Genomic DNA, 25,391 nt, shown 5'->3' on the forward strand with positions numbered 1-25,391 from the left:
GGACATATTGGGGTTGAGTTACTAAAATTTAGAGAGTGCAAAATCTGGTGCAGCTGTGCGTGGCAGCCAATCAGCTTCTAACTTGAGCTTCACAATTAAACCTGAAAGCGGATTGGTTTCTATGCAGAGCTGCACCAGATTTTGCACTCTCCAGTTTTAGTAAATCTCTCTCATTGAAGTAAACTGGTCACAAACCCAAACAATGGAGTCTACGATGGTCACCGTCCATTCTAACGCATGTCAATCTGATCTACGGATCTACAGACAGAGGCGGCTGAAGTTTAAGGTTCCCTGGAAAAGTTTGGCTTGGCCCCTCTTGTTCCTATGGGTCAGCCAAGTTAGCCACTTCTAGGATGTCCAATAGGGGGTGTTTGGGACACAGGAAAACAGTGTGGTCATCTACACCTTGGATGGTACCTTTGATCCTGCATTGTTCCATCATATTCTATGATTGAATCACCTAGTTTTGTGACAGGTTCCCTTTAGGGCAGAAAAATCTGGACAGACAATAACTGAACTATCATCTCAGCACCGGGCGGCAGTGATTGGGTTGTGTCTACAGTTCCTACACCCTGCAAGTTTCGTCTGCTAAGTTTGGAGGCTTCTCTTATTTTTGGGCATGGATGAAGCTCAGGCACAACTTGGACAGCATGGCCGGTCCTGGGATCGGCATTAGTGCCACCCCCTAAAACCCAGCCAATGAAACTGCCTCAAGGTGTCTGTCCTCTATATGACAACCATTTATCCGATAAGGATATGGATCTCATAATGCTACACCCTGCGAGTTTCGTCTGCCAAGTCTGGAGGCTTCTCTTACTTTTGGGTATAGATGGAGCTCTTCAAAGCGTGGATAGCATGACTGGGGGCGGAGTCAATGCCAACCCCCTAAAAGCTGGCCGAAGAAACTGCCTCAAGGTGTCTGTCCTCTATATGACAACCATTTATCTGATAAGGATATGGATCTTATAATGCTACACCCTGCGAGTTCTGTCTGCCAAGTCTGGAGGCTTCTCTTACTGTTGGGCATGGATGAAGCTCAAGCTCAACTTGAACAGCATGGCCGGTCCTGGGAGTGAAGTTAGTGCCGCCCCCCCTAAAACCTGGCCAATGAAACTGCCTCAAGGTGTCTGTCCTCTATATAACAACCATTTATCCGATAAGGATACGGATCTCATAATGCTACACCCTGCGAGTTTCGTCTGCCAAGTCTGGAGGCTTCTCTTATTTTTAGGCATGGATGGAGCTCAGACACAACTTGAACAGCATGGCCGGTCCTGGGAGCGAAGTTAGTGCCGCCCCCCCTAAAACCTGGCCAATGAAACTGTCTCAATGTGTCTGTCCTCCATATATAACAACCATTTATCCGATAAGGATACTGATCTCATAATGCTACACCCTGCGAGTTTCGTCTGCCAAGTCTGGAGGCTTCTCTTACTGTTGGGTATAGATGGAGCTCTTCAAAACGTGGATAGCATGACCGGTCCTTTGGGCAGAGTCGATGCCAACCCCCTAAAACCTGGCCAATGAAACTGCCCCAACGTGTCTGCCCTCCATATGACAACCATTTTTCTAATAAGGATGCACATCTCATAATGTTACACACTGCCAGGCATGCTGGAAATTTATAGTCCCACAACAGATGGAGATCAAACATATAAAGGCAAATATTGTCATAAGACAGCTAAATAACATAAAACATTATTCATGAACCTGCATAACATTCAATCTATCAAATGATCTTTCCACATTGTGTCTCATCAACCAGGCTCAACCCATGTCCGTAGAGAAGAGTTGGGATTTGGTTGGTGATTATGGATAAGAAGGGAGATTTCTTATGAAAAATTGTCTGCCATGAACAAGACCCATTGGGTGACTGTTACAGGGTCCACCATGACGATAGCAGGCAGCAGTCCTGGTTATCTCTTCTTATAGAGGTCAATACAAAGGTGTCCACTAATGGCGCTTTTCCACTGCATGGAACCGAACGGTTCGGCACGCTTTTGTGCTTTTCCACTGCTGGTACCGCATGGTATAGTGTCGGAACGGTTCGGTACGGTATAGGTTTGCTTTTCCACTGCATGGAATCGAACAGTACGGTACGGCTCTGAAAAAACAGTACCTACTCGATTGTGGTTCCAACAGGTACCAAACTGGTACCATATCCCACAATCCTTTGCATGCAGTCACTACTAGCCACTGATTGGTCAGAGAATCCCACCCACCCCGTTGTTATCCCACCCACTTAACTTTAGTACTACTTTAGTGGAAAAGCAAACCTATACCGTACCGTACCGAACCGTTCCAACACCATACCATGCGGTACCAGCAGTGGAAAAGCAAACCGGGCCAAGCAGGGCCGAGTAGAGCCAAGCCAGTACTTGCAGTGGAAAAGTGCCAATAATTCATCACCCTCGCGGGCAATTTAGCTGCTCATTACTGGCTACACATAGCCCCCTGCAGCCTGTCCAGACACACGGACACCATGAGGCTCCACACAGCGGCACAACATCTCCATTATTGCTGATGACGAATGATATTGGCCATTCATGGTCTCATGGAAACAAGCTACGGACTGCGGCCGAGAACCAGTCTCCATTTACCAAAACCTCAATATGGTTACTGCAGTGATCTGAGGTGGTGGCATGGTCCCTGTACACCGCTTAGGGTGACCCTCGGCCATGGCGGGTTACCTTATCCCCCAGGTAGTTCTCTGGTAGCTGCCAGTAGAAGGATTCCTGGCCCAGTTGGTCAAACTGACTATAGGAGAGTTGTGGCCCTTGAGTGGACATCTCCACCGTGAGTCCGGTTGTGATACGGGTACTGCGCTGACGGTTCACCAGGGCAAAGTTCTGGACGTTTCCAGGTAGGAATGGAGTGATGATCTGCAATGGAAGACGAAGAAGGTCAAATCCATGATTGGCACCCTTCACATAGCAAGCACAGTCCAGGTATATACAATCTGATCACTACAGTCCAGGTATATACAATCTGATCACTAAAGTCCAGGTATATACAATCTGAACACTACAGTCCAGGTATATACAATCTGACACTACAGTCCAGGTATATACAATCTGACACTACAGTCCAGGTATATACAATCTGAACACTACAGTCCAGGTATATACAATCTGAACACTACAGTCCAGGTATATACAATCTGAACACTACAGTCCAGGTATATACAATCTGATCACTACAGTCCAGGTATATACAATCTGACACTACAGTCCAGGTATATACAATCTGACACTACAGTCCAGGTATATACAATCTGAACACTACAGTCCCGGTATATACAATCTGAACACTACAGTCCAGGTATATACAATCTGACACTACAGTCCAGGTATATACAATCTGAACACTACAGTCCAGGTATATACAATCTGACACTACAGTCCAGGTATATACAATCTGAACACTACAGTCCAGGTATATACAATCTGAACACTACAGTCCCGGTATATACAATCTGAACACTACAGTCCAGGTATATACAATCTGATCACTACAGTCCAGGTATATACAATCTGAACACTACAGTCCAGGTATATACAATCTGAACACTACAGTCCAGGTATATACAATCTGATCACTACAGTCCAGGTATATACAATCTGAACACTACAGTCCAGGTATATACAATCTGATCACTACAGTCCAGGTATATACAATCTGAACACTACAGTCCAGGTATATACAATCTGACACTACAGTCCAGGTATATACAATCTGAACACTACAGTCCAGGTATATAAAATCTAATCACTACAGTCCAGGTATATACAATCTGACACTACAGTCCAGGTATATACAATCTGAACACTACAGTCCCGGTATATACAATCTGACACTACAGTCCAGGTATATACAATCTGACACTACAGTCCAGGTATATACAATCTGAACACTACAGTTCAGGTATATACAATCTGACACTACAGTCCAGGTATATACAATCTGACACTACAGTCCAGGTATATACAATCTGAACACTACAGTCCAGGTATATACAATCTGACACTACAGTCCAGGTATATACAATCTGAACACTACAGTCCAGGTATATACAATCTGAACACTACAGTCCAGGTATATACAATCTGACACTACAGTCCAGGTATATACAATCTGACACTACAGTCCAGGTATATACAATCTGACACTACAGTCCCGGTATATACAATCTGATCACTACAGTCCAGGTATATACAATCTGATCACTACAGTCCAGGTATATACAATCTGACACTACAGTCCAGGTATATACAATCTGACACTACAGTCCAGGTATATACAATCTGAACACTACAGTCCAGGTATATACAATCTGAACACTACAGTCCAGGTATATACAATCTGATCACTACAGTCCAGGTATATACAATCTGAACACTACAGTCCCGGTATATACAATCTGACACTACAGTCCAGGTATATACAATCTGACACTACAGTCCAGGTATATACAATCTGACACTACAGTCCCGGTATATACAATCTGAACACTACAGTCCAGGTATATACAATCTGACACTACAGTCCAGGTATATACAATCTGAACACTACAGTCCAGGTATATACAATCTGAACACTATAAGTCTAACTAAGAATAACATAAAGCATGAGAATGTGGCGTTAATGTCTGACCAGTTCTCGGTGGTAGCTGGAGCTGGTACATTGCTGGGTGACCCCCATACAGAAGCAGGGCAGGCAGCCATCTGGATTGTCCACGTTGAGGTAGAAGTGGTTGGGGCGACAGGTGCTGCATGATAGACCTTCTACATGAGCCTGGAGGGAATAGAGAGAGGGGTGAGGTCCGGTCATGTGACAGCGGGAACGGGATCCCGACAAAGGCGTTCACTCTTACCTTACATGGGCACTGACGGCGGGCATCACATGTGTTACTGACGCTGCCCCGCAGATCACACTGGCAGCTGGGGCCGGGGCCCGGGCCGGGACCTGAAGGCAAACAGAGGCAAAAGGTGAAGATGGACATTCGGCCATTGGTCTCTTGAAGGTATCGGTTCCTGTTTATCCAAACGCCAATTTCATCGATATGTCCTCCACCATGCAACGTCTTCGTCTTTTCCATATTGTCCCCCGGATGAAACCCATTGGGCACCCAACGTCTCTAAACTTCTCTTGGTTTGTTCCCAAACATAATGGAACCATTTCCATAACCCGCTAATTATTTCAGTACCTTGTATAAGGAGGCCCCTCAGAGTGACCCTGTAATACAGTATGGGGCCTGGATTTACCTGAGCAGGGGGATATATACAGTGCATTGCGAAAGTATTCGGCCCCCTTGAACTTTTCGACCTTTTGCCACATTTCAGGCTTCAAACATAAAGATATAAAACTGTAATTTTTGGTGAAGAATCAACAACAAGTGGGACGCAATCATGAAGTGGAACAAAATTTATTGGATATTTCAAACTTTGTTAACAAATAAAAAACTGAAAAATTGGGTGTGCAAAATTATTCAGCCCCTTTACTTTCAGTGCAGCAAACTCTCTCCAGAAGTTCAGTGAGGATCTCTGAATGATCCAATGTTGACCTAAATGACTAATGATGATAAATAGAATCCACCTGTGTGTAATCAAGTCTCCGTATAAATGCACCTGCACTGTGATAGTCTCAGAGGTCCGTTTAAAGCGCAGAGAGCATCATGAAGAACAAGGAACACACCAGGCAGGTCCGAGATACTGTTGTGGAGAAGTTTAAAGCCGGATTTGGATACAAAAAGATTTCCCAAGCTTTAAACATCCCAAGGAGCACTGTGCAAGCGATAATATTGAAATGGAAGGAGTATCAGACCACTGCAAATCTAGGAAGACCTGGCCGTCCCTCTAAACTTTCAGCTCATACAAGGAGAAGACTGATCAGAGATGCAGCCAAGAGGCCCATGATCACTCTGGATGAACTGCAGAGATCTACAGCTGAGGTGGGAGACTCTGTCCATAGGACAACAATCAGTCGTATACTGCACAAATCTGGCCTTTATGGAAGAGTGGCAAGAAGAAAGACATTTCTTAAAGATATCCATAAAAAGTGCCGTTTAAAGTTTGCCACAAGCCACCTGGGAGACACCAAACATGTGGAAGAAGGGGCTCTGCTCAGATGAAACCAAAATCAAACTTTTTGGCAACAATGCAAAACGTTATGTTTGGCGTAAAAGCAACACAGCTCATCACCCTGAACACACCATCCCCCACTGTGAAACATGGTGGTGGCAGCATCATGGTTTGGGCCTGCTTTTCTTCAGCAGGGACAGGGAAGATGGTTAAAATTGATGGGAAGATGGATGGAGCCAAATACAGGACCATTCTGGAAGAAAACCTGATGGAGTCTGCAAAAGACCTGAGACTGGGACGGAGATTTGTCTTCCAACAAGACAATGATCCAAAACATAAAGCAAAATCTACAATGGAATGGTTCACAAATAAACATATCCAGGTGTTAGAATGGCCAAGTCAAAGTCCAGACCTGAATCCAATCGAGAATCTGTGGAAAGAACTGAAAACTGCTGTTCACAAACGCTCTCCATCCAACCTCACTGAGCTCCAGCTGTTTTGCAAAAATTTCAGTCTCTCGATGTGAAAAACTGATAGAGACATACCCCAAGCCACTTACAGCTGTAATCTCAGCAAAAGGTGGCGCTACAAAGTATTAACTTAAGGGGGCTGAATAATTTTGCACGCCCAATTTTTCAGTTTTTTATTTGTTAACAAAGTTTGAAATATCCAATAAATTTCGTTCCACTTCATGATTGTGTCCCACTTGTTGTTGATTCTTCACAAAAAATTACAGTTTTATATCTTTATGTTTGAAGCCTGAAATGTGGCAAAAGGTCGAAAAGTTCAAGGGGGCCGAATACTTTCACAAGGCACTGTATATAGAGACAATATATACCTGTACAGGGGGATATATAGAGCCAGGGTCATACCTGTACAGGGGGATATATAGAGCCAGGGTCATACCTGTACAGGGGGATATATAGAGCCAGGGTCATACCTGTGCAGGGGGATATATAGAGCCAGGGTCATACCTGTACAGGGGGTTATATAGAGCCAGGGTCATACCTGTGCAGGGTGATATATAGAGCCAGGGTCATACCTGTACAGGGGGTTATATAGAGCCAGGGTCATACCTGTACAGGGGGTTATATAGAGCCAGGATCATGCCTGTACAGGGGGATATATAGAGCCAGGGTCATACCTGTACAGGGTGATATATAGAGCCAGGATCATACCTGTACAGGGGGATATATAGAGCCAGGATCATGCCTGTACAGGGGGATATATAGAGCCAGGGTCATACCTGTACAGGGTGATATATAGAGCCAGTGTCATACCTGTACAGGGGGATATATAGAGCCAGGATCATACCTGTACAGGGGGATATATAGAGCCAGGGTCATACCTGTACAGGGGGATATATAGAGCCAGGATCATACCTGTACAGGGGTATATATAGAGCCAGGATCATACCTGTACAGGGGGATATATAGAGCCAGGATCATACCTGTACAGGGGGATATATAGAGCCAGGGTCATACCTGTACAGGGGGATATATAGAACCAGGGTCATACCTGTACAGGGTGATATATAGAGCCAGGGTCATACCTGTACAGGGGGATATATAGAGCCAGGGTCATACCTGTACAGGGGGATATATAGAACCAGGATCATACCTGTGCAGGGGGATATATAGAACCAGGGTCATACCTGTACAGGGGGATATATAGAACCAGGGTCATACCTGTACAGGGTGATATATAGAGCCAGGGTCATACCTGTACAGGGGGATATATAGAACCAGGATCATACCTGTGCAGGGGGATATATAGAACCAGGATCATACCTGTACAGGGGTATATATAGAGCCAGGGTCATACCTGTGCAGGGGGATATATAGAGCCAGGGTCATACCTGTACAGGGGGATATATAGAACCAGGATCATACCTGTACAGGGGGATATATAGACCCAGGGTCATACCTGTGCAGGGGGATATATAGAACCAGGGTCATACCTGTACAGGGGGATATATAGAGCCAGGGTCATACCTGTACAGGGGGATATATAGAGCCAGGGTCATACCTGTACAGGGGGATATATAGAACCAGGGTCATACCTGTACAGGGGGATATATAGAGCCAGGGTCATACCTGTACAGGGGGATATATAGAGCCAGGGTCATACCTGTGCAGGGGGATATATAGAGCCAGGGTCATACCTGTACAGGGGGATATATAGAGCCAGGGTCATACCTGTGCAGGGGGATATATAGAACCAGGGTCATACCTGTGCAGGGGGATATATAGAGCCAGGGTCATACCTGTACAGGGGGATATATAGAGCCAGGGTCATACCTGTGCAGGGGGATATATAGAACCAGGGTCATACCTGTACAGGGGGATATATAGAGCCAGGGTCATACCTGTACAGGGGTATATATAGAGCCAGGGTCATACCTGTACAGGGTGATATATAGAACCAGGGTCATACCTGTACAGGGTGATATATAGAACCAGGGTCATACCTGTACAGGGGGATATATAGAACCAGGGTCATACCTGTGCAGGGGGATATATAGAGCCAGGGTCATACCTGTGCAGGGTTGTCCTCGAGATGGATCTCCCTGGTAACCTGGAGCACACCTAGAATTAGAAAGATTTTGGACGGTCACATAAAAACATCCCGATGAGTGATCTGTTCAGGTTTTATCGCTTATTGGGTGACTACTCCAAAAGTTGGTCCTGCAATGGGCAGGGACACATTTTATCATCTAGTAGTACATCTTTCCGAATAGGATTGAGACTCTCCGGCTTGGCCTGCAGCCACCATGAGCTCTCTGGGGTTCAATGGATGCCGATTACCTTTCACACTGCCGTCCGATGTACCCAGAGGGACACGAGTCACATGTTGGCTGACCATCTGAGTCCAAGAAGCACGTTCCATAGTACCTGGACACACACAAAAGACAGACCAAGTTATGGACCCTCATCAGAGGAGGAGACAACTTCTAGATGGTCCCAATGGGAAGAAAAGTCAGTCGGGATTCCCGATGGGAAGAAAAGTCAGTCGGGATTCCCGATGGGAAGAAAAGTCAGTCGGGATTGTTACTTTTAGCAAGCTAACAGTTCCTGGAGGCCATTTTCAGAGACAAGATGAGAAGAACGCGGACAGCCCGATCACCGTACAACACCCCAACTTACTGGCTGGATGTGCCCTGGCATGGACAAGCCTGGCAATCTCCAGGACTTCCTCGTCTTGGGTCTCCATAGAAGCCTGGTCTGCAGCGGTCACACTTGGCCCCCTCGGTGTTGTGCTGGCAGTTCTGGAAGACAAATGATCACAGATCAGCTCATACACATACAACCAGTGCTGTATTTTGGCCTAGGCCAACAAGGCCCAGACCTAGGGCGGCACTTTGCAGGGGGGCAGCAAAAAAGCCACCCCCCCCCCCCTGAGACTCTATTGGCCACTGGTTGCAAGAACCGCCTTTCTCGCCCCCCCACTCTCTCACCCCTCCTCTCTCTCTCTCACTCACCCCCTTTCACCCACCCCCTCTCTCTCTCCCCCTCTCTCTTTTGCTCTCTCACCTCTCTCTTTCTCTCTCATCCCCCCCCTCTCTCTCTCTCTCTCAACCCCCTCTTTCGTCCCCCCTCTCTCTCTCTCTCGCTCTCATCCCCACTCTCTCACCCCCTCTCTCTCATCCCCACTCTCTCACCCCCTCTCTCTCATCCCCCCACTCTCCCTCATCCCCCCTCACTATCTCTCACTCTCACCTCTTTCTCACCCCCCCTCTCTCTCATCCCTCTCATCCCCTCTCTCTCTCTCACCCCCCCTCTCTCTCTCTCTCACCCCCCCTCTCTCTCATCCCCCTCTCTCTCTCTCATCCCCCCCTCTCTCTCTCTCTCATCCCCCTCTCTCTCTCCTTGATCCCCTCTCTCTCTTTCATCCCCCTCTCTCTCTCCCTCCCTCACCCCCTCTCTTACTCTCCCTCACCCACCCCCCCTCTCTCTCTTCCACCCCCTCTCACCCTCCCTCTCGTGAGATCTCACATCCGTTAAAAAAAGGAGTGGGGTAAATTTACATGGGAGGGGCGCCCAATTTTAGTCTTGCCTAGGGCAGCACAAAACCAAAATACACTCCTGCATACAACGGGTGACATGCAGAAAACGGTCAGAACTGAAACCTACCAGACATTCTCCTGTCTCCCCATCACACTCCGTGGAGTGGCCACTGCACTGGCAGCGCTCACAGGTGCCCAGGTACAGACCGCTGGTGGATCGCGTGTAGCCAATGTCACAGTCCTGCAATACGGAAATCCAGACATGAAGAAGACATCACTGTCTGATCTTAGGTCAGTGCTACAAAAACGGAAACAGTACTGGGCCTATCAGTAGACCTCACAAAGCTGGACCAACAGTCCCACATACCTGACATGATGGTCCCGTGTAGCCGATGGGGCAGGCGCAGTCCTCCACCTCCACCGCCTGCTGCAGGCCTGTAGAGTGAGGAACGGCGATGTCCATATAGATGTTGGAGATTCTGAAGAGAGATGGGGGAGTGAACACAAAGCACTGCTTTCCATCCTTACCATAGGTCACCACCGTCTACTTACCGACTTTCCACCATCCTCTCCGCGTAGGACGCCCGGATCATCAGAACATCGATATCCGCCAGTGCCATAAGAAGGTGCTCCCGTGTAGCTTCCTGGCCATCCGCCCTCCTCCAGAAACGCTGCCATGGAGAGAAATTGTTTATTAGATCACTAAATAATAAAAGATGTGCAGGTCCCTTTAATAAAACCCCCAAATTCCATGGAACCCAGGAGAGACCTCTGACCTCTGACCTTCCTGCATATTGTTGACCCTAAACCTGATGACTGAGCGTTTCCATATCTATAGCGGGAGAGAAACCCAGACTGTGAGAGCCATATGTCCGCATCCCAGCCAATCCTCTACAACTATGGACAGAATGTCTCGCCATGGACAGAATGTCTCGCCATGGACCTTATGTGGGCATATAGAAGAGAAACGGAGTACCAAAAAAACTTTATTATATACCATTAAAATTCTATTACACTACATTAAAAATGATTCTCCACATAGGGGTTCACAACATGCAAAGATTTAGGTTACAGTTCATATGTGGACTCGACGCGTTTCAGGAATCCTTCTTCAGGAGTAAAGTCCCCATAAAGACAGCATGGTGGTGAAACAAACTCCGTTCACACGAATACAGGCTGGGTTCATATGAACAGAGTTTGTATCGAAGATACTTTTCAAGAGCCCCCTTCATGGACAATACAGTATCTCACAAAAGTAAGTACACCCCTCACATTTTATTCTATCTTTTCATGTGACAACACTGAAGAAATGAGACTTTGCTACAATGTAAAGTAGTGAGTGTACAGCTTGTATAACAGTGTCAATTTACTGTCCCCTCAAAATAACTCAACACACAGCCATTAATGTCTAAACTGCTGGCAACAAAAGTCAGTACACCCCTAAGTGACAATATCCAAATTGGGCCCAAAGTGTCAATATTTTGTATGGCCGCCATTATTTTCCAGCACTGCCTGAACCCTCTTGGGCATGGGGTTCACCAGAGCTTCACAGGTTGTCACTGGAGTCCTCTTCCCCTCCTCCATGATGACATCACAGAGCTGGTGGATGTTAGAGACCTTGCGTTTGAGGATGCTCCACAGATGCTCAATAGGGTTTAGGTCTGGAGACATGGACAACACACAGTCATTAATGTCTAAACCACTGGCAACAAAAGTGAGTACACCCTAAGTGACAATGTCCTAATTGGGCCCAATTAGCCATTTTCCCTCCCCGGTGTCATGTGACTCGTTAGTGTTACAAGGTCTCAGGTGTGAATGGGGGGCAGGTGTGTTACATTTGGTGTTATCGCTCTCACTCTCTCATACTGGTCACTGAAAGTTCAACATGGCACCTCATGGCAAAGAACTCTCTGAGGATCTGAGAAAAATAATTGTTGCTCTACATAAAGATGGCATAAATGTTGTGTAATAGATTTTTATTGGTACAAAATAAAATTGTTGTTATAGTACTCCACTTCTCTTCAAACTGTCAACACCAAGTCCATGACTGCGTGTTCTGCTTAGGCCCTGTTCCCAGCTGATGGTTTTTCAGCTCGTAAAACGCTCATCTCTGAAGTCTCAAAATCCCATTCATTTCAATGGCCTCCTGTTCACATCTGAGCGTTTTGTCGTCTGAAGCAAAACACTTAAAGCTCAAAAAAGTACATGAGCTTCTTTCTTGGCAGATTACAAGCGTTTTTGTTAGATGTCAATGCCTGCCTCCAAATATCTGCAAAAAAAACCTGAAAAACGCCCGAAAACAATACGCTCAGCTGTGAATGGAGCCTTATGGTGTACATGAGCTTTCCATAATGATGGGTCTACCTCCCTGGAGCCCAGCCGGTGATTTCATCTAACATGGATTTCTGGGCCCCCTTCACCATGGGAGGGGGTCTTACCTCTCGGAAGGGAACAGTGACGGTGATGGGAGGTTGTCTTACCTCTCAGAAGGGAACAGTGACGGTGATGGGAGGTGGTCTTACCTCTCGGAAGGGAACAGTGACGGTGATGGGGGGTGGTCTTACCTCTGGGAAGGGAACAGTGACGGTGATGGGAGGTGGTCTTACCTCTCGGAAGGGAACAGTGACGGTGATGGGGGGTGGTCTTACCTCTCGGAAGGGAACAGTGACGGTGATGGGAGGTTGTCTTACCTCTCGGAAGGGAACAGTGACGGTGATGGGGGGTGGTCTTACCTCTCGGAAGGGAACAGTGACGGTGATGGGAGGTTGTCTTACCTCTCGGAAGGGAACAGTGACGGTGATGGGGGGTGGTCTTACCTCTGGGAAGGGAACAGTGACGGTGATGGGAGGTGGTCTTACCTCTCGGAAGGGAACAGTGACGGTGATGGGGGGTGGTCTTACCTCTGGGAAGGGAACAGTGATGGTGATGGGAGGTGGTCTTACCTCTCGGAAGGGAACAGTGACGGTGATGGGGGGTGGTCTTACCTCTCGGAAGGGAACAGTGATGGTGATGGGGGGTGGTCTTACCTCTCGGAAGGGAACAGTGATGGTGATGGGAGGTGGTCTTACCTCTCGGAAGGGAACAGTGACGGTGATGGGGGGGGGGTCTTACCTCTGGGAAGGGAACAGTGATGGTGATGGGAGGTGGTCTTACCTCTCGGAAGGGAACAGTGACGGTGATGGGGGGTGGTCTTACCTCTGGGAAGGGAACAGTGATGGTGATGGGGGGTGGTCTTACCTCTGGGAAGGGAACAGTGATGGTGATGGGGGGTGGTCTTACCTCTCGGAAGGGAACAGTGACGGTGATGGGGGGTGGTCTTACCTCTGGGAAGGGAACAGTGATGGTGATGGGGGGTGGTCTTACCTCTGGGAAGGGAACAGTGATGGTGATGGGGGGTGGTCTTACCTCTCGGAAGGGAACAGTGACGGTGATGGGGGGTGGTCTTACCTCTGGGAAGGGAACAGTGACGGTGATGGGGGGTGGTCTTACCTCTGGGAAGGGAACAGTGACGGTGATGGAAGGTGGTCTTACCTCTCGGAAGGTAACAGTGACGGTGATGGGGAATCCAGGAGAAGCTCGGATATCGGCGTAATGCTCCAGGAAGATCCCATTGCCCTGAAGAACGACGTGAGGCTGGGTGTCCAGAGACTGGGCCCCATAAGAGGCCTCATAGGTGATGGTGTAGCGCAGTTCCCCGCCATACGATGTGACCTGGAAGACAATGTCACCTTGTGAAACTTTCCACCACCACCACCACCATTCCTGCCCCCCCCCCCCCCCTGGTTGCCCACAGGAGCTGTACCTTGTCCCCCTTGAAACGCTCCGGCAGCACCCAGAAGTAGATGTCTTGGGGGATATTGTTGAAGGAGCTGAATGTCAGCTCTGATGGACCCGTCACACTGATGCCCTCGCTGATTGTGCGTGTGCTGGCGGCATTCGAGATGGAGAACGGCGCCCTCTCATGGCTGTCATACGTAGCGCGAACCTTTCAAACATTGGAAAACCATTGATTAATTAATGGACGCATTGGTAGGCATGGCGTCTGTGTGACATCACTGCCTTGTGTACCCCAATATATCTTCTCCCCTGGACAATCAGTACCTGGTCCCGGTTCCAGTAGGAGCTCGAACATTGCCGTGTCACTCCCATACAGAAGCACTTCAAGCAGCCGTCCGGGTTCCGCTCACTGAGGTAGAAAGTTCCACTTTTACATTCGTTACACAAATTCCCTGAGACGTGAGGCTGAAAAAGAAGAGAGGGAGTCACCAAAACAAGAAACAGAGGGGAATAGTAGTCCCATCATTGGTGTCAGTGGGAGGAATAGTGTCCCATCATTGGTGTCAGTGGGAGGAATAGTGTCCCATCATTGGTGTCAGTGGGAGGAATAGTGTCCCATCATTGGTGTCAGTGGGAGGAATAGTGCTCCATCATTGGTGTCAGTGGGAGGAATAGTGCCCCATCATTGGTGTCAGTGGGGGGAATGATGCCCCATCATTGGTGTCAGTGGGGGGAATAGTGCCCCATTATTGGTGTCAGTGGGGGGAATAGTGCCCCATCATTGGTGTCAGTGGGAGGAATGATGCTTCATGTTAGTAGGAGAGGAAGTGTCCCAAGGGCTGTATAAATGTGAGCATAGGGTGCATCTGGCCCACAAGCCACAGTATGGAGACCACTGCCCTAGACCACTGGTTCCCAACCTCAGACCTTGAGTACCCCAAACAGGCCAAGTTTTAGGAATTTCCCTTACCCGGCCATTGACACTGGATTTAATGCCCTTGTGCAAGGAGAGGAAATCCTGAAAACATGACCCATTGGGGGGACCTGAGGATGGAGGTCGGGAACCCAATCTAAGAAGAAAGGTGGGGATATCTCTCATTGGGACTCTCCTTCTGCGGAGACTTTAGGGAGATGCGAGGAGTCGGGTACAGGAGCAGGAGGATGAGGATTCTGGGAAATGTTGGAATGGCGGGAAGAGAAAAGGAATTTTCCAGTTTTAAACATATTTGTATGAAATGATACATTGTAATAAATCTGTGATTTCATCAGGCGGCAGCTGGAGGGCGCTGCAGGAAGTCACTGAGAGCGGACTTACCTTACATACACAAGCACTGGGAGAGGAGGCGGCACTGCCGCGATCATCGCAGATCCCCGTATCGGCCGCTGTGGGATACACAAAGAGATCAGCACACAAATTACCCCAAAAACTCCAACAATAAATGAGAAGGAAGAAGAACCCCCGCCGGGTGTGCTACGCAATTTGTAACGGTTCCTTTCATTTGTCCAGAATAATGTTTTCTGAAGTAAGGCGAGGTTTTTACCCTCATCAGGAAATTCCATGGTTATCGCCCCCTCCATTATCTCAGTGTTACAAGAATCATCTACAGTATCTGAAAAAAAGTGAGTACACCCCTAAGTGACAATGTCCAAATGGGGCCCAATTGACCATTTTCCCTCCCCGGTGTCATGTGATTCGTTAGTGTTACAAGGTCTCAGGTGTGAATGGGGGGCAGGTGTGTTATATTTGGTGTTATCGCTCTCACTCTCTCATACTGGTCACTGGAAGTTCAACATGACACCTCATGGCAAAGAACTCTCTGAGGATCGGAAAAAAAGAATTGTTGCTCTACATAAAGATGGCCTAGGCTATAAGAAGATTGCCAAGACCCTGAAACTGAGCTGCAGCACGGTGGCCAAGACCATACAGCGGTTTACCAGGACAGGTTCCACTCAGAACAGGCCTCACCATGGTCCACCAAAGAAGTTGAGTGCCGCGCTCAGCGTCATATCCAGAGGTTGTCTTTGGGAAATAGACGTATGAGTGCTGCCAGCATTGCTGCAGAGGTTGAAGGGGTGGGGGAGGGGTCAGCCTGTCAGTGCTCAGACCATACGCCGCACACTGCATCAAACTGGTCTGCCTGGCTGTCATCCCAGAAGGAAGCCTCTTCTAAAGATGATGGACAAGAAAGCCTGCAAACAGTTTTCTGAAGACAAGCAGACTAAGGACATGGATTACTGGAACCGTCTCCTGTGCTCTGATGAGACCAAGATAAACTTATTTGGTGTCAGATGGTGTCAGGCGTGTGTGGGGGCAACCAGGTGAGGAGTACAAAGACAAGTGTGTCTTCCTACAGTCAAGCATGGTGGTGGGAGTGTCATGGTCTGGGGCTGCATGAGTGCTGCCGGCACTGGGGAGCTACAGTTCATTGAGGGAACCATGAATGCCAACATGTACTGTGACATACTGAAGCAGAGCATGATCCCCTCCCTTCAGAGACTGGGGGGCAGGGCAGTATTCCAACATAACGACCCCAAACACCTCCAAGATGACCACTGCCTTGCTAAAGAAGCTGAGGGTAAAGGTGATGGACTGGCCAAGCGTCTCCAGACCTAAACCCTATTGAGCATCTGTGGGGGATCCTCAAACAGAAGGTGGAGGAGGGGAAGGTCTCTAACATCCACCAGCTCTGTGATGTCATCATGGGGGAGGGGAAGAGGACTCCAGTGACAACCTGTGAAGCTCTGGTGAACTCCATGCCCAAGAGGGTTAAGGCAGTGCTGGAAAATAATGGCGGCCACACAAAATATTGACACTTTGGGCCCAATTTGGACATTTTCACTTAGGGGTGTACTCACTTTTGTTGCCAGCGGTTTAGACATTAATGGCTGTGTGTTGAGTTATTTTGAGGGGACAGTAAATTTACACTGTTATACAAGCTGTACACTCACTACTTTACATTGTAGCAAAGTCTCATTTCTTCAGTGTTGTCACATGAAAAGATGTGAGGGGTGTACTTACTTTTGTCAGATACTGTACATCCCTTTAATCTTTACTATGATAAAGGGACATCCCTGCTGCAGGGGATGTCACTAAGCTGACTTCCAGCTCTGTGCAGACTTTTGAGGGACCCCTCAAGTCTTCTACTTCTGTGTCCAAGCCTTGGTGAAGCCGGCGTAGGGAGCGCAGCCGGGTTCACAAAGTGTTCTACTAAGGGTGATCCTAAGCTGGGAAAACAGTGTGGAGCTTCAAAACCAAATATCTTGACCTTTGGGACTTCACAGCCCTAACCCTCTTTAACTAACCACCTAACCCTCAAACTGTAACACCCACTCCCCCTAACCCTCACCCCTTAGCCCTAACTTTAACATCCAAACCCTAAACCCAACCTAATGCCAACCCTAAGACCCTAAGCCTACCCCTGATCCTAACCAAAACACCTAGCCCTGACCCGAAGGCCCCAACCCTAACCCTAACCTCCTATCTACTAATTCTACCCTAATCCCAACTCCTAAACTCTAACCCCAAATCCCTTCCTTATTCCTAATCCTAAACCTCAACCATATTCCCCCCAGGGGTCATTTTACAGAAGACATTTACAATCTTTGCCCAATTTTAGAAGGGATTACGGCACAGAGGGAGAAGCATTTTGGGGGCAGAAGAGGATCACACAACATTTCTTCATTTGTTTTACTGAATGAAAGCTACGAAGGAGCAGCGGTAAAGCCCACCAGGGCTGCCTACAGTGGAGTAAAGGCAGGTCGATCCGCTGATGAGGCAGTACAGCCGGCTGTATTGTCTTATTGCAGACACCGATCCCCTTCTGCAGCCCTGCCAGCTTCTCCTCCTCTTTCCCTCTCTGGCTGCACTGCAGGGGATTGGTCCTAGCACCTGGCCCCTTCCATGCTGTCCGGGCCTCCTCATGTGCCCCTTTCCTCCACAGCGCTGCCGTCTTCCCTCCTCTCCTCTCACGCCGGCAGCTGCTGCGGGCACACAGGGGGATGTTTCAGAATGGAGAGCGGAGTAAGGGACCAGTAAATATGTCATTTACTTGCCCCTACATTTCCTGAATGAACACACTAAGCGATCGGTACCAATCACTCCTGTCTCCATTCATCACTGAAGCCTAGTAAACTGGTTCATTCAGAACTGTGTTTGCTATGCTTAGGTTTGTGAATGAGCAGGAAGCCTCAGAGTGTTTCCTATTCATTTATCTGTACAGCTGAGGCTGCAGAGAAGGGGACTGATAAATCTATGCCCTCCTCCTTTCAGCTGGGGTAACGGGGCCCTGTCAGGTAGGCTGTATGGGGCCCTGTGATTTCAGCTCTGGGCGCAGGCAGTCCTCCTGTACCGAGCTACATCAGGTCAGCAGAGGGGGCCCCATGGTTTCTAATGGCAGCCTTGCTGGTACCCCTCAAACAGTCTTCCTGTACTCCCCACAATCTACCTGGCAGTTATATTTTGCCCTGACTAAGCATGGCAACTGTGACTCTCCCACTGGTGACATCACGCCAAGCTTCCCCCTCACCCTGGCAGCCCGGACCCTCTGCACATGCGCACCGCACTCCCAGATGGGGTAGCAGGTGTGGCCCCCGATGCATGCACAGTGGGATCCCCTCTCCCTCCGGTGACATCACGCCAAGCTTCCTGAACACCCTGGCAGCCCGGACTCCCTGCACATGCGCACCGCACTCCCAGATGGGGTAGCAGGTGTGGCCCCCGATGCATGCACAGTGGGATCCCCTCTCCCTCCGGTGACATCATGCCAAGCTTCCCCCTCACCCTGGCAGCCTGGACCCCCTGCACATGCGCACTGCACTCCCAGAACGAGCAGCCTATATGGCCCCCGATGCATGCACAGTGGGATCCCCTCTCCCTCTAGTGACATCACACCAAGTCTCCCCATCACCTTAGCAGCCTGGACTCCCTGCACATGTGCACTGCGCCTCCAGACTGGGCAGCCTGTGTGGTCCCCGATGCATGTGCAGTGGGATCCCCTCTCCCATCTGGAGCAATGCTAAGGTAAGATCAGTGCAGGAAGTGAGAAGGTGCGGGCAGCGCACACCCAGGTAGATGGGAGGGGATCAGTAAGGTTGCATGGCGTCCCATGAGTTCTAATAGTGGTCCTAAAGTCTACACACGTGCAGGAGAGGTGGCTGTACTCAGAGGGGGAGGAGTCAGTACTAACCACTGGATTTCGTACACCGGCCTCTCATTGGGTCACCTTCATATCCTACGGCACACCTGGAATGAAAATCACACCATCATCAGATAACGCATGTATCGCATGGCCTTCAAACGCCAGAATGAAATCTCCAGGGGGATGGAGCAATACACAGGAGATGGACCTTACCTCTCACACCGCCGGCCGGTATAACCCTCCGCGCAGTTATCACACGTTGGCTGACTATCGGTGTCCAGAAAACACGTGTCAGAGTACCTAGAGTGGGGGGCAGGGAGACAACCGTCAGAGATCAGAACATCACCCAATGAGCGTATTGAATGGAACGCAAGGTATTGGGGCTCACCTGCGAGTCGGATCCATGAGAGGGCAAGGACAGGGCCGGCAGGCATCGGCTGTGCCCTTAGTGGGATCTCCGAAGAAGCCCGCCTTACATTTATTGCACTGTGGCCCCTCCGTGTTGTGCTGACAGTTCTAGAGAGAAGAAAACACAATCAGAACCTTCAATTTTCATATCTGAGCTTCCACCCTGCCTGTGTAGGCTTTATTCTGATGGACCATCCAACCAATGCAACCGTGATACAGTAGGAACCTTCACCCAATGCACATTCACAGTCAGGAAACCAATCAGAACATCAGCTAACAGTAGCTGGTCACATCCAACTGGACTTCTTCCACAATGTTGTAGAAGTTTGATTTCTTATTCGAAAAAGTCTTCCTCAATTCTAATAAGCATTAGGAACACACCCCGCCATTTATATTGACCTAGACCAACATTCAGAACCTTCAATTTTCGTATCTGAGCTTCCACCCTGCCTGTGAAGGCTTTATTCTGATGGACCATCCAACCAATGCAACCGTGATACAGTAGGAACATTCACAGTCAGGAAACCAACCAGAACATCAGCTAACAGTAACTGGTCACATCCAACTGGACTTCTTCCACAATGTTGTAGAAGTTTGATATCTTATCCAAAATGTCTTCCTTGATTCTAATAAGCATCAGGAACACACCCCGCCATTTATAGTGACCTAGACCAACTACCATGGAAGGTGTCAAGGCAGATGCTGATTGTCCGAGAATAGGATTGGAGGCAGAAACATCCCGGCTCTATATTCATAATCCAATCACTATGGCGCCATTCAGTCTTGGGCAAGTGTTGGTTGTCTGAATCACATAACTGAAGGTTGAGGTTGTAGGACCTCTTTGTGTTTGGATTAAGATGATAGAGTTTTACATGTCGGTGGAAATATTGGGGTCCCAATACTCATTAGAGCTGAGGAGGACACTTGGACAAGTAGCAAAACCATTCAGGACAAGTTCAGTTGAATGTGATACTAAACGCTATACCATGGGCTGGAAAACTACAGGAGAACCTTCACAGCATTTATTCTGAAGGTCCTCACAAGAACTGTTGAGTAAAATTTCAGTTTCATGTCACATGACTCTGACCTATGCACCTCAGGGACATCAAGGAGCCTACAGAATACCTGACCTGTACATTGATGTGACTGAGGTTCCCAGAGCTTCTGACTTCCGGCATCAATCAACATGTGGAGTCTTGGTGTTCCACAGCCATGGCTGGATGGAAGACAAACTATGGACACTATCCCAGCATGTATTGCTAGGCTTGGTTTCAAAATACTGCTGCAGAGTGGCTTTAAAGGAATTATAGGACTAAAGCCTAGTACACATGGGCCAAATATCAGGTGACATTGGCCGGTTCATTAGAAACTGTCTGACTTTCGGCCCATGTGTAAGGCAGCCAGGCCGGCATTAACAAATATTAGCCAATCAGAATCCTTCCACTAGGTGGGTCCAGCAGAGTGATCCCTGATCGGTTATTATGGGTTACTTGGTTGAATAATGCCATAAGTAACCTCCATTCTACTATGGAGCCGCCAATGACACGTTTCACAGAGTCTGATCAGCAACTACAAATGACCAAACTGAACCGTGCTACAAAATATTCCATCTTGTAACCATTTCAACCTGAAAACTGTTTATTTGTACAAGTTGTATATACTGCACTCTGAGATACACTCAGCAGAAATGGAAATACTGTAAACATGCCCGAAGGCAGAAGACTCCAAGAGTAAATTGTGGAAATACGATATCATAGAATGGGACAGAGCCAGACTGAGGTCAGAGAAGAACCTGAAGTGACGACACCCCCAATCAGAAGATCACAAACACAGCTGTGTGAGAGCCGCAACAAGGACAGGAAATTGTGAGAGCCGTAATGCATATGGGAAGTTGCGAGAGCCATAATACGTATGGGAAATTGTGAGAGCCGCGACACATATGGGAAGTTGTGAGAGATGAAACACGTATAGGAAGTTTGTTAGAGCCGAAACACGTATGGGAAGTTGTGAGAGCCGCAAAGCATATGGGAAATTGTGAGGGTCGCAACGCATATGGGAAGTTGTGAGAGCCGAAACACATATGGGAAGTTGTGAGAGCCGCAATGCATATGGGAAGTTGTGAGAGGCGAAACACGTATGGGAAGTTGTGAGAGGCGAAACACATATGGGAAGTTGTGAGAGCCGCAATGCATATGGGAAGTTGTGAGAGGCGAAACACGTATGGGAAGTTGTGAGAGGCGAAACACATATGGGAAGTTGTGAGAGCCGCAATGCATATGGGAAGTTGTGAGAGGCGAAACACGTATGGGAAGTTGTGAGAGCCGAAAAACGTATGGGAAGTTGTAAGAGCCGCAACGCGTATGAGAAGTTGTGAGAGGCGAAACACGTATGGGAAGTTGTGAGAGCCACAATGCATATGAGAAATTGTGAGAGCCGCAACAGGTATGGGAAGTTGTGAGAAACGAATCACGTATGGGAAGTTGTTAGAGACGAAACATGTATGGCAAGTTGTGAGAGCCGCAATGCATATGGGAAATTGTGAGAGTCGCAAAGCGTATGGGAAGTTGCGAGAGCCGTAATAAGTATGGGAAGTTGTGAGAGCCGTAATATGTATGGGAAGTTGTGAGAGCCCCTAACACGTACGGGAAGTTGTGAGAGCTGTAATACGTATGGGAGGTTGTGAGAGCCGTAACACGTATGGGAAAGTGTGAGAGCCGTAATACGTATGGGAAGTTGTGAGAGCCCCTAACACGTACGGGAAGTTGTGAGAGCTGTAATACGTATGGGAAAATGTGAGAGCTGTAATACGTATGGGAAGTTGTGAGAGCCGTAACACGTTTGGGAAGTTGTGAGAGCCGTAACACGTATGGGAATTTGTGAGAGCCGTAACGCGTATGGGAAGTTGTGAGAGCCGTAACACGTATGGAAATTTGTGAGAGCCGTCACACATACGGGAAGTTTTCACCTACGAAGGCATGTAATGTGTCACTTACTATACAGTAGCCGCTCTCGGAGTCGCAGGATCTGGCATGACCATTGCAGTTACATCCGGAACAGGTCCCCAGGAAAGGTCCTCCAGGAACTCGCTCAAACTGTGGAGAACAAAACTCGCAGGAGAGGCCGGAATATCCCACGGGGCACCTGAAATGAGGGGTTATCAGATCACATTCACTAACAGAAGCTACACATCACAACAACAGTCAATTAACAGTGTTAATTTTGTGGGAACGGACAACACACTTTGTAATGGTCCTTCATACGGGACATGAATATCATATGAGAATAACTCTTCCACTATGTGTAAATAAATCAGGGCATGTGAGCTCTGCTGTTCTACCACATGTAAGATCAATGTATGGTAGAGGAGTCTTTCTCATCACTATGACCCCCAGTTTTACTCCCCAAATTGGGGGCACAGCCCATGGGTTGGAGGATGATGTGAACTATTTCACTAATATATGGATAGCACAACTGACCTTCATCACATGTCACCCAAGAATCCACAGACAGGCTGGACTGCATGTCATACAGTCCTATAGGACACAACACACCATGAACGTCACCATGTTTATATATTGGAACGTTGCTATGTGAATGGCATGGAAGATAACTGGCCACCCAACAAATCCCACAATACAACGAATACAACAATACCAATGGTGGAAAGGTGAGAAGAACCTATTTTATCTTACTTACCTGCACTCTTCTACAGCCAGTGCCACTCCCAGCTGGGTGTACTCCACACTGGTCGTATCCATGACAATGTCTGCCAGGCCCACACTGGCCATCTTGTTGTCGTAGACAGTTTGGATCATGATGGCTTCCACACTTTGAAGGGTCATCAGCATGTCCTCCCGGGTCACAGCGGCTCCAGACTCATGCTGCCAGTTCTCCTGCCGGGCCAACAGAGAGGGGGTGGACATAGTTAACTAAAGTCTTGAGAGGACATCACTCAGTGGCTCACAGGTGACGTTTTGGATTTCGGAATATATACCTGTGACATTTCTGTTCTAGAATTTGATACATAAGAGCCATAATGGCAGGAACTCTCACCTCTGTGAATTGGACCGCCCGTTGGTTCACAATGGTAGGCTGGGTGAATGACTGAACTCTATAGATCAGTTTCTGTCCATTTCCAACCAGAATGACGTCTGGCTTTCTCACCGGCTCTGACTGGCCTCGAGTGAGACCATAGCGGACTTTATAGCTGAGGGAACCTCCGTAGGAGTCCACCTGTTTAGAGAGGATGCAGCTCATTGAACAAACACTAAAAATTCAGCTAATCCTTTGACTCCGGTACCCATGGTGAGACATTACCTTGTTCCCCAGGAACTGCAATGGGAGCGTCCAGTAGGAATCATGACTCAGAAACCTTCGAGAAAGATCGACCAGCTGAAACTCCTCAACCGTTGGGTCAATCTGGAGCTGATTGGACGAGAGGGGAGGGAAACCCTGTGGAGAGGTCACATTCACACCTAAAGAGAGGGACAGAGAGGTTCGTGAGTTAGGTATATCCTGAGATGTATCTACACACTGAGCCCTGACTGATGGAGGACAGAGAGGTCCATGGGCCGGGTATATCCTGAGATGTATCTACACACTGAGCCCTGACTGATGGAGGACAGAGAGGTCCATGGGCCGGGTATATCCTGAGATGTATCTACACACTGAGCCCTGACTGATGGAGGACAGAGAGGTCCATGGGCCGGGTATATCCTGAGATGTATCTACACACTGAGTCCTGACTGATGGAGGACAGAGAGGTCCATGGGCCGGGTATATCCTGAGATGTATCTACACACTGAGCCCTGACTGATGGAGGACAGAGAGGTCCATAAGCCGGGTATATCCTGAGATGTATCTACACACTGAGCCCTGACTGATGGAGGACAGAGAGGTCCATGGGCCGGGTATATCCTGAGATGTATCTACACACTGAGCCCTGACTGATGGAGGACAGAGAGGTCCATGGGCCGGGTATATCCTGAGATGTATCTACACACTGAGCCCTGACTGATGGAGGACATAGAGGTCCATGAGCCGGGTATATCCTGAGATGTATCTACACACTGAGCCCTGACTGATGGAGGACAGAGAGGTCCATGGGCCGGGTATATCCTGAGATGTATCTACACACTGAGCCCTGACTGATGGAGGACAGAGAGGTCCATGGGCCGGGTATATCCTGAGATGTATCTACACACTGAGCTCTGACTGATGGAGGACAGAAAGGTCCATGGGCCGGGTATATCCTAAGATGTATCTACACACTGAGCCCTGACTGATGGAGGACAGAGAGGTCCATGGGCCGGGTATATCCTGAGATGTATCTACACACTGAGCTCTGACTGATGGAGGACAGAGAGGTCCATGGGCCGGGTATATCCTGAGATGTATCTACACACTGAGCCCTGACTGATGGAGGACAGAGAGGTCCATGGGCCGGGTATATCCTGAGATGTATCTACACACTGAGCCCTGACTGATGGAGGACAGAGAGGTCCATGGGCCGGGTATATCCTGAGATGTATCTACACACTGAGCTCTGACTGATGGAGGACAGAGAGGTCCATGGGCCGGGTATATCCTGAGATGTATCTACACACTGAGCTCTGACTGATGGAGGACAGAGAGGTCCATGGGCCGGGTATATCCTAAGATGTATCTACACACTGAGCCCTGACTGATGGAGGACAGAGAGGTCCATGGGCCGGGTATATCCTGAGATGTATCTACACACTGAGCTCTGACTGATGGAGGACAGAGAGGTCCATGGGCCGGGTATATCCTGAGATGTATCTACACACTGAGCCCTGACTGATGGAGGACAGAGAGGTCCATGGGCCGGGTATATCCTGAGATGTATCTACACACTGAGCCCTGACTGATGGAGGACAGAGAGGTCCATGAGCCGGGTATATCCTGAGATGTATCTACACACTGAGCCCTGACTGATGGAGGACAGAGAGGTCCATGAGCCGG

General features: G+C 48.4%; 1 protein-coding gene across 1 annotated transcript in view; it reads right to left on the bottom strand.

Moving 5' to 3' along the window:
• Positions 1–25,391, bottom strand: part of HSPG2 (heparan sulfate proteoglycan 2) — a 242,884-nt gene that overhangs the window by 92,167 nt on the left and 125,326 nt on the right. Inside the window, exons 17-36 of the mRNA XM_082274816.1 lie at positions 23,727–23,884; positions 23,463–23,642; positions 23,106–23,302; positions 22,403–22,550; positions 19,390–19,517; positions 19,215–19,301; positions 19,050–19,105; positions 15,179–15,246; positions 14,188–14,328; positions 13,889–14,071; positions 13,618–13,797; positions 10,639–10,757; positions 10,454–10,565; positions 10,214–10,327; positions 9,227–9,348; positions 8,888–8,974; positions 8,619–8,668; positions 4,874–4,965; positions 4,654–4,794; positions 2,691–2,882 (exon numbers count right to left, since the gene is read on the bottom strand). Coding sequence (XP_082130942.1) covers positions 2,691–2,882; positions 4,654–4,794; positions 4,874–4,965; positions 8,619–8,668; positions 8,888–8,974; positions 9,227–9,348; positions 10,214–10,327; positions 10,454–10,565; positions 10,639–10,757; positions 13,618–13,797; positions 13,889–14,071; positions 14,188–14,328; positions 15,179–15,246; positions 19,050–19,105; positions 19,215–19,301; positions 19,390–19,517; positions 22,403–22,550; positions 23,106–23,302; positions 23,463–23,642; positions 23,727–23,884 — 2,555 coding nt within the window. The remainder of the gene's footprint in view (positions 1–2,690; positions 2,883–4,653; positions 4,795–4,873; positions 4,966–8,618; positions 8,669–8,887; positions 8,975–9,226; positions 9,349–10,213; positions 10,328–10,453; positions 10,566–10,638; positions 10,758–13,617; positions 13,798–13,888; positions 14,072–14,187; positions 14,329–15,178; positions 15,247–19,049; positions 19,106–19,214; positions 19,302–19,389; positions 19,518–22,402; positions 22,551–23,105; positions 23,303–23,462; positions 23,643–23,726; positions 23,885–25,391) is intronic.

Source organism: Pelophylax lessonae (assembly GCF_965119305.1).
Source record: "Pelophylax lessonae genome assembly, chromosome: 12".
In the NCBI taxonomy this organism is placed as follows: Eukaryota; Metazoa; Chordata; class Amphibia; order Anura; family Ranidae; genus Pelophylax; species Pelophylax lessonae.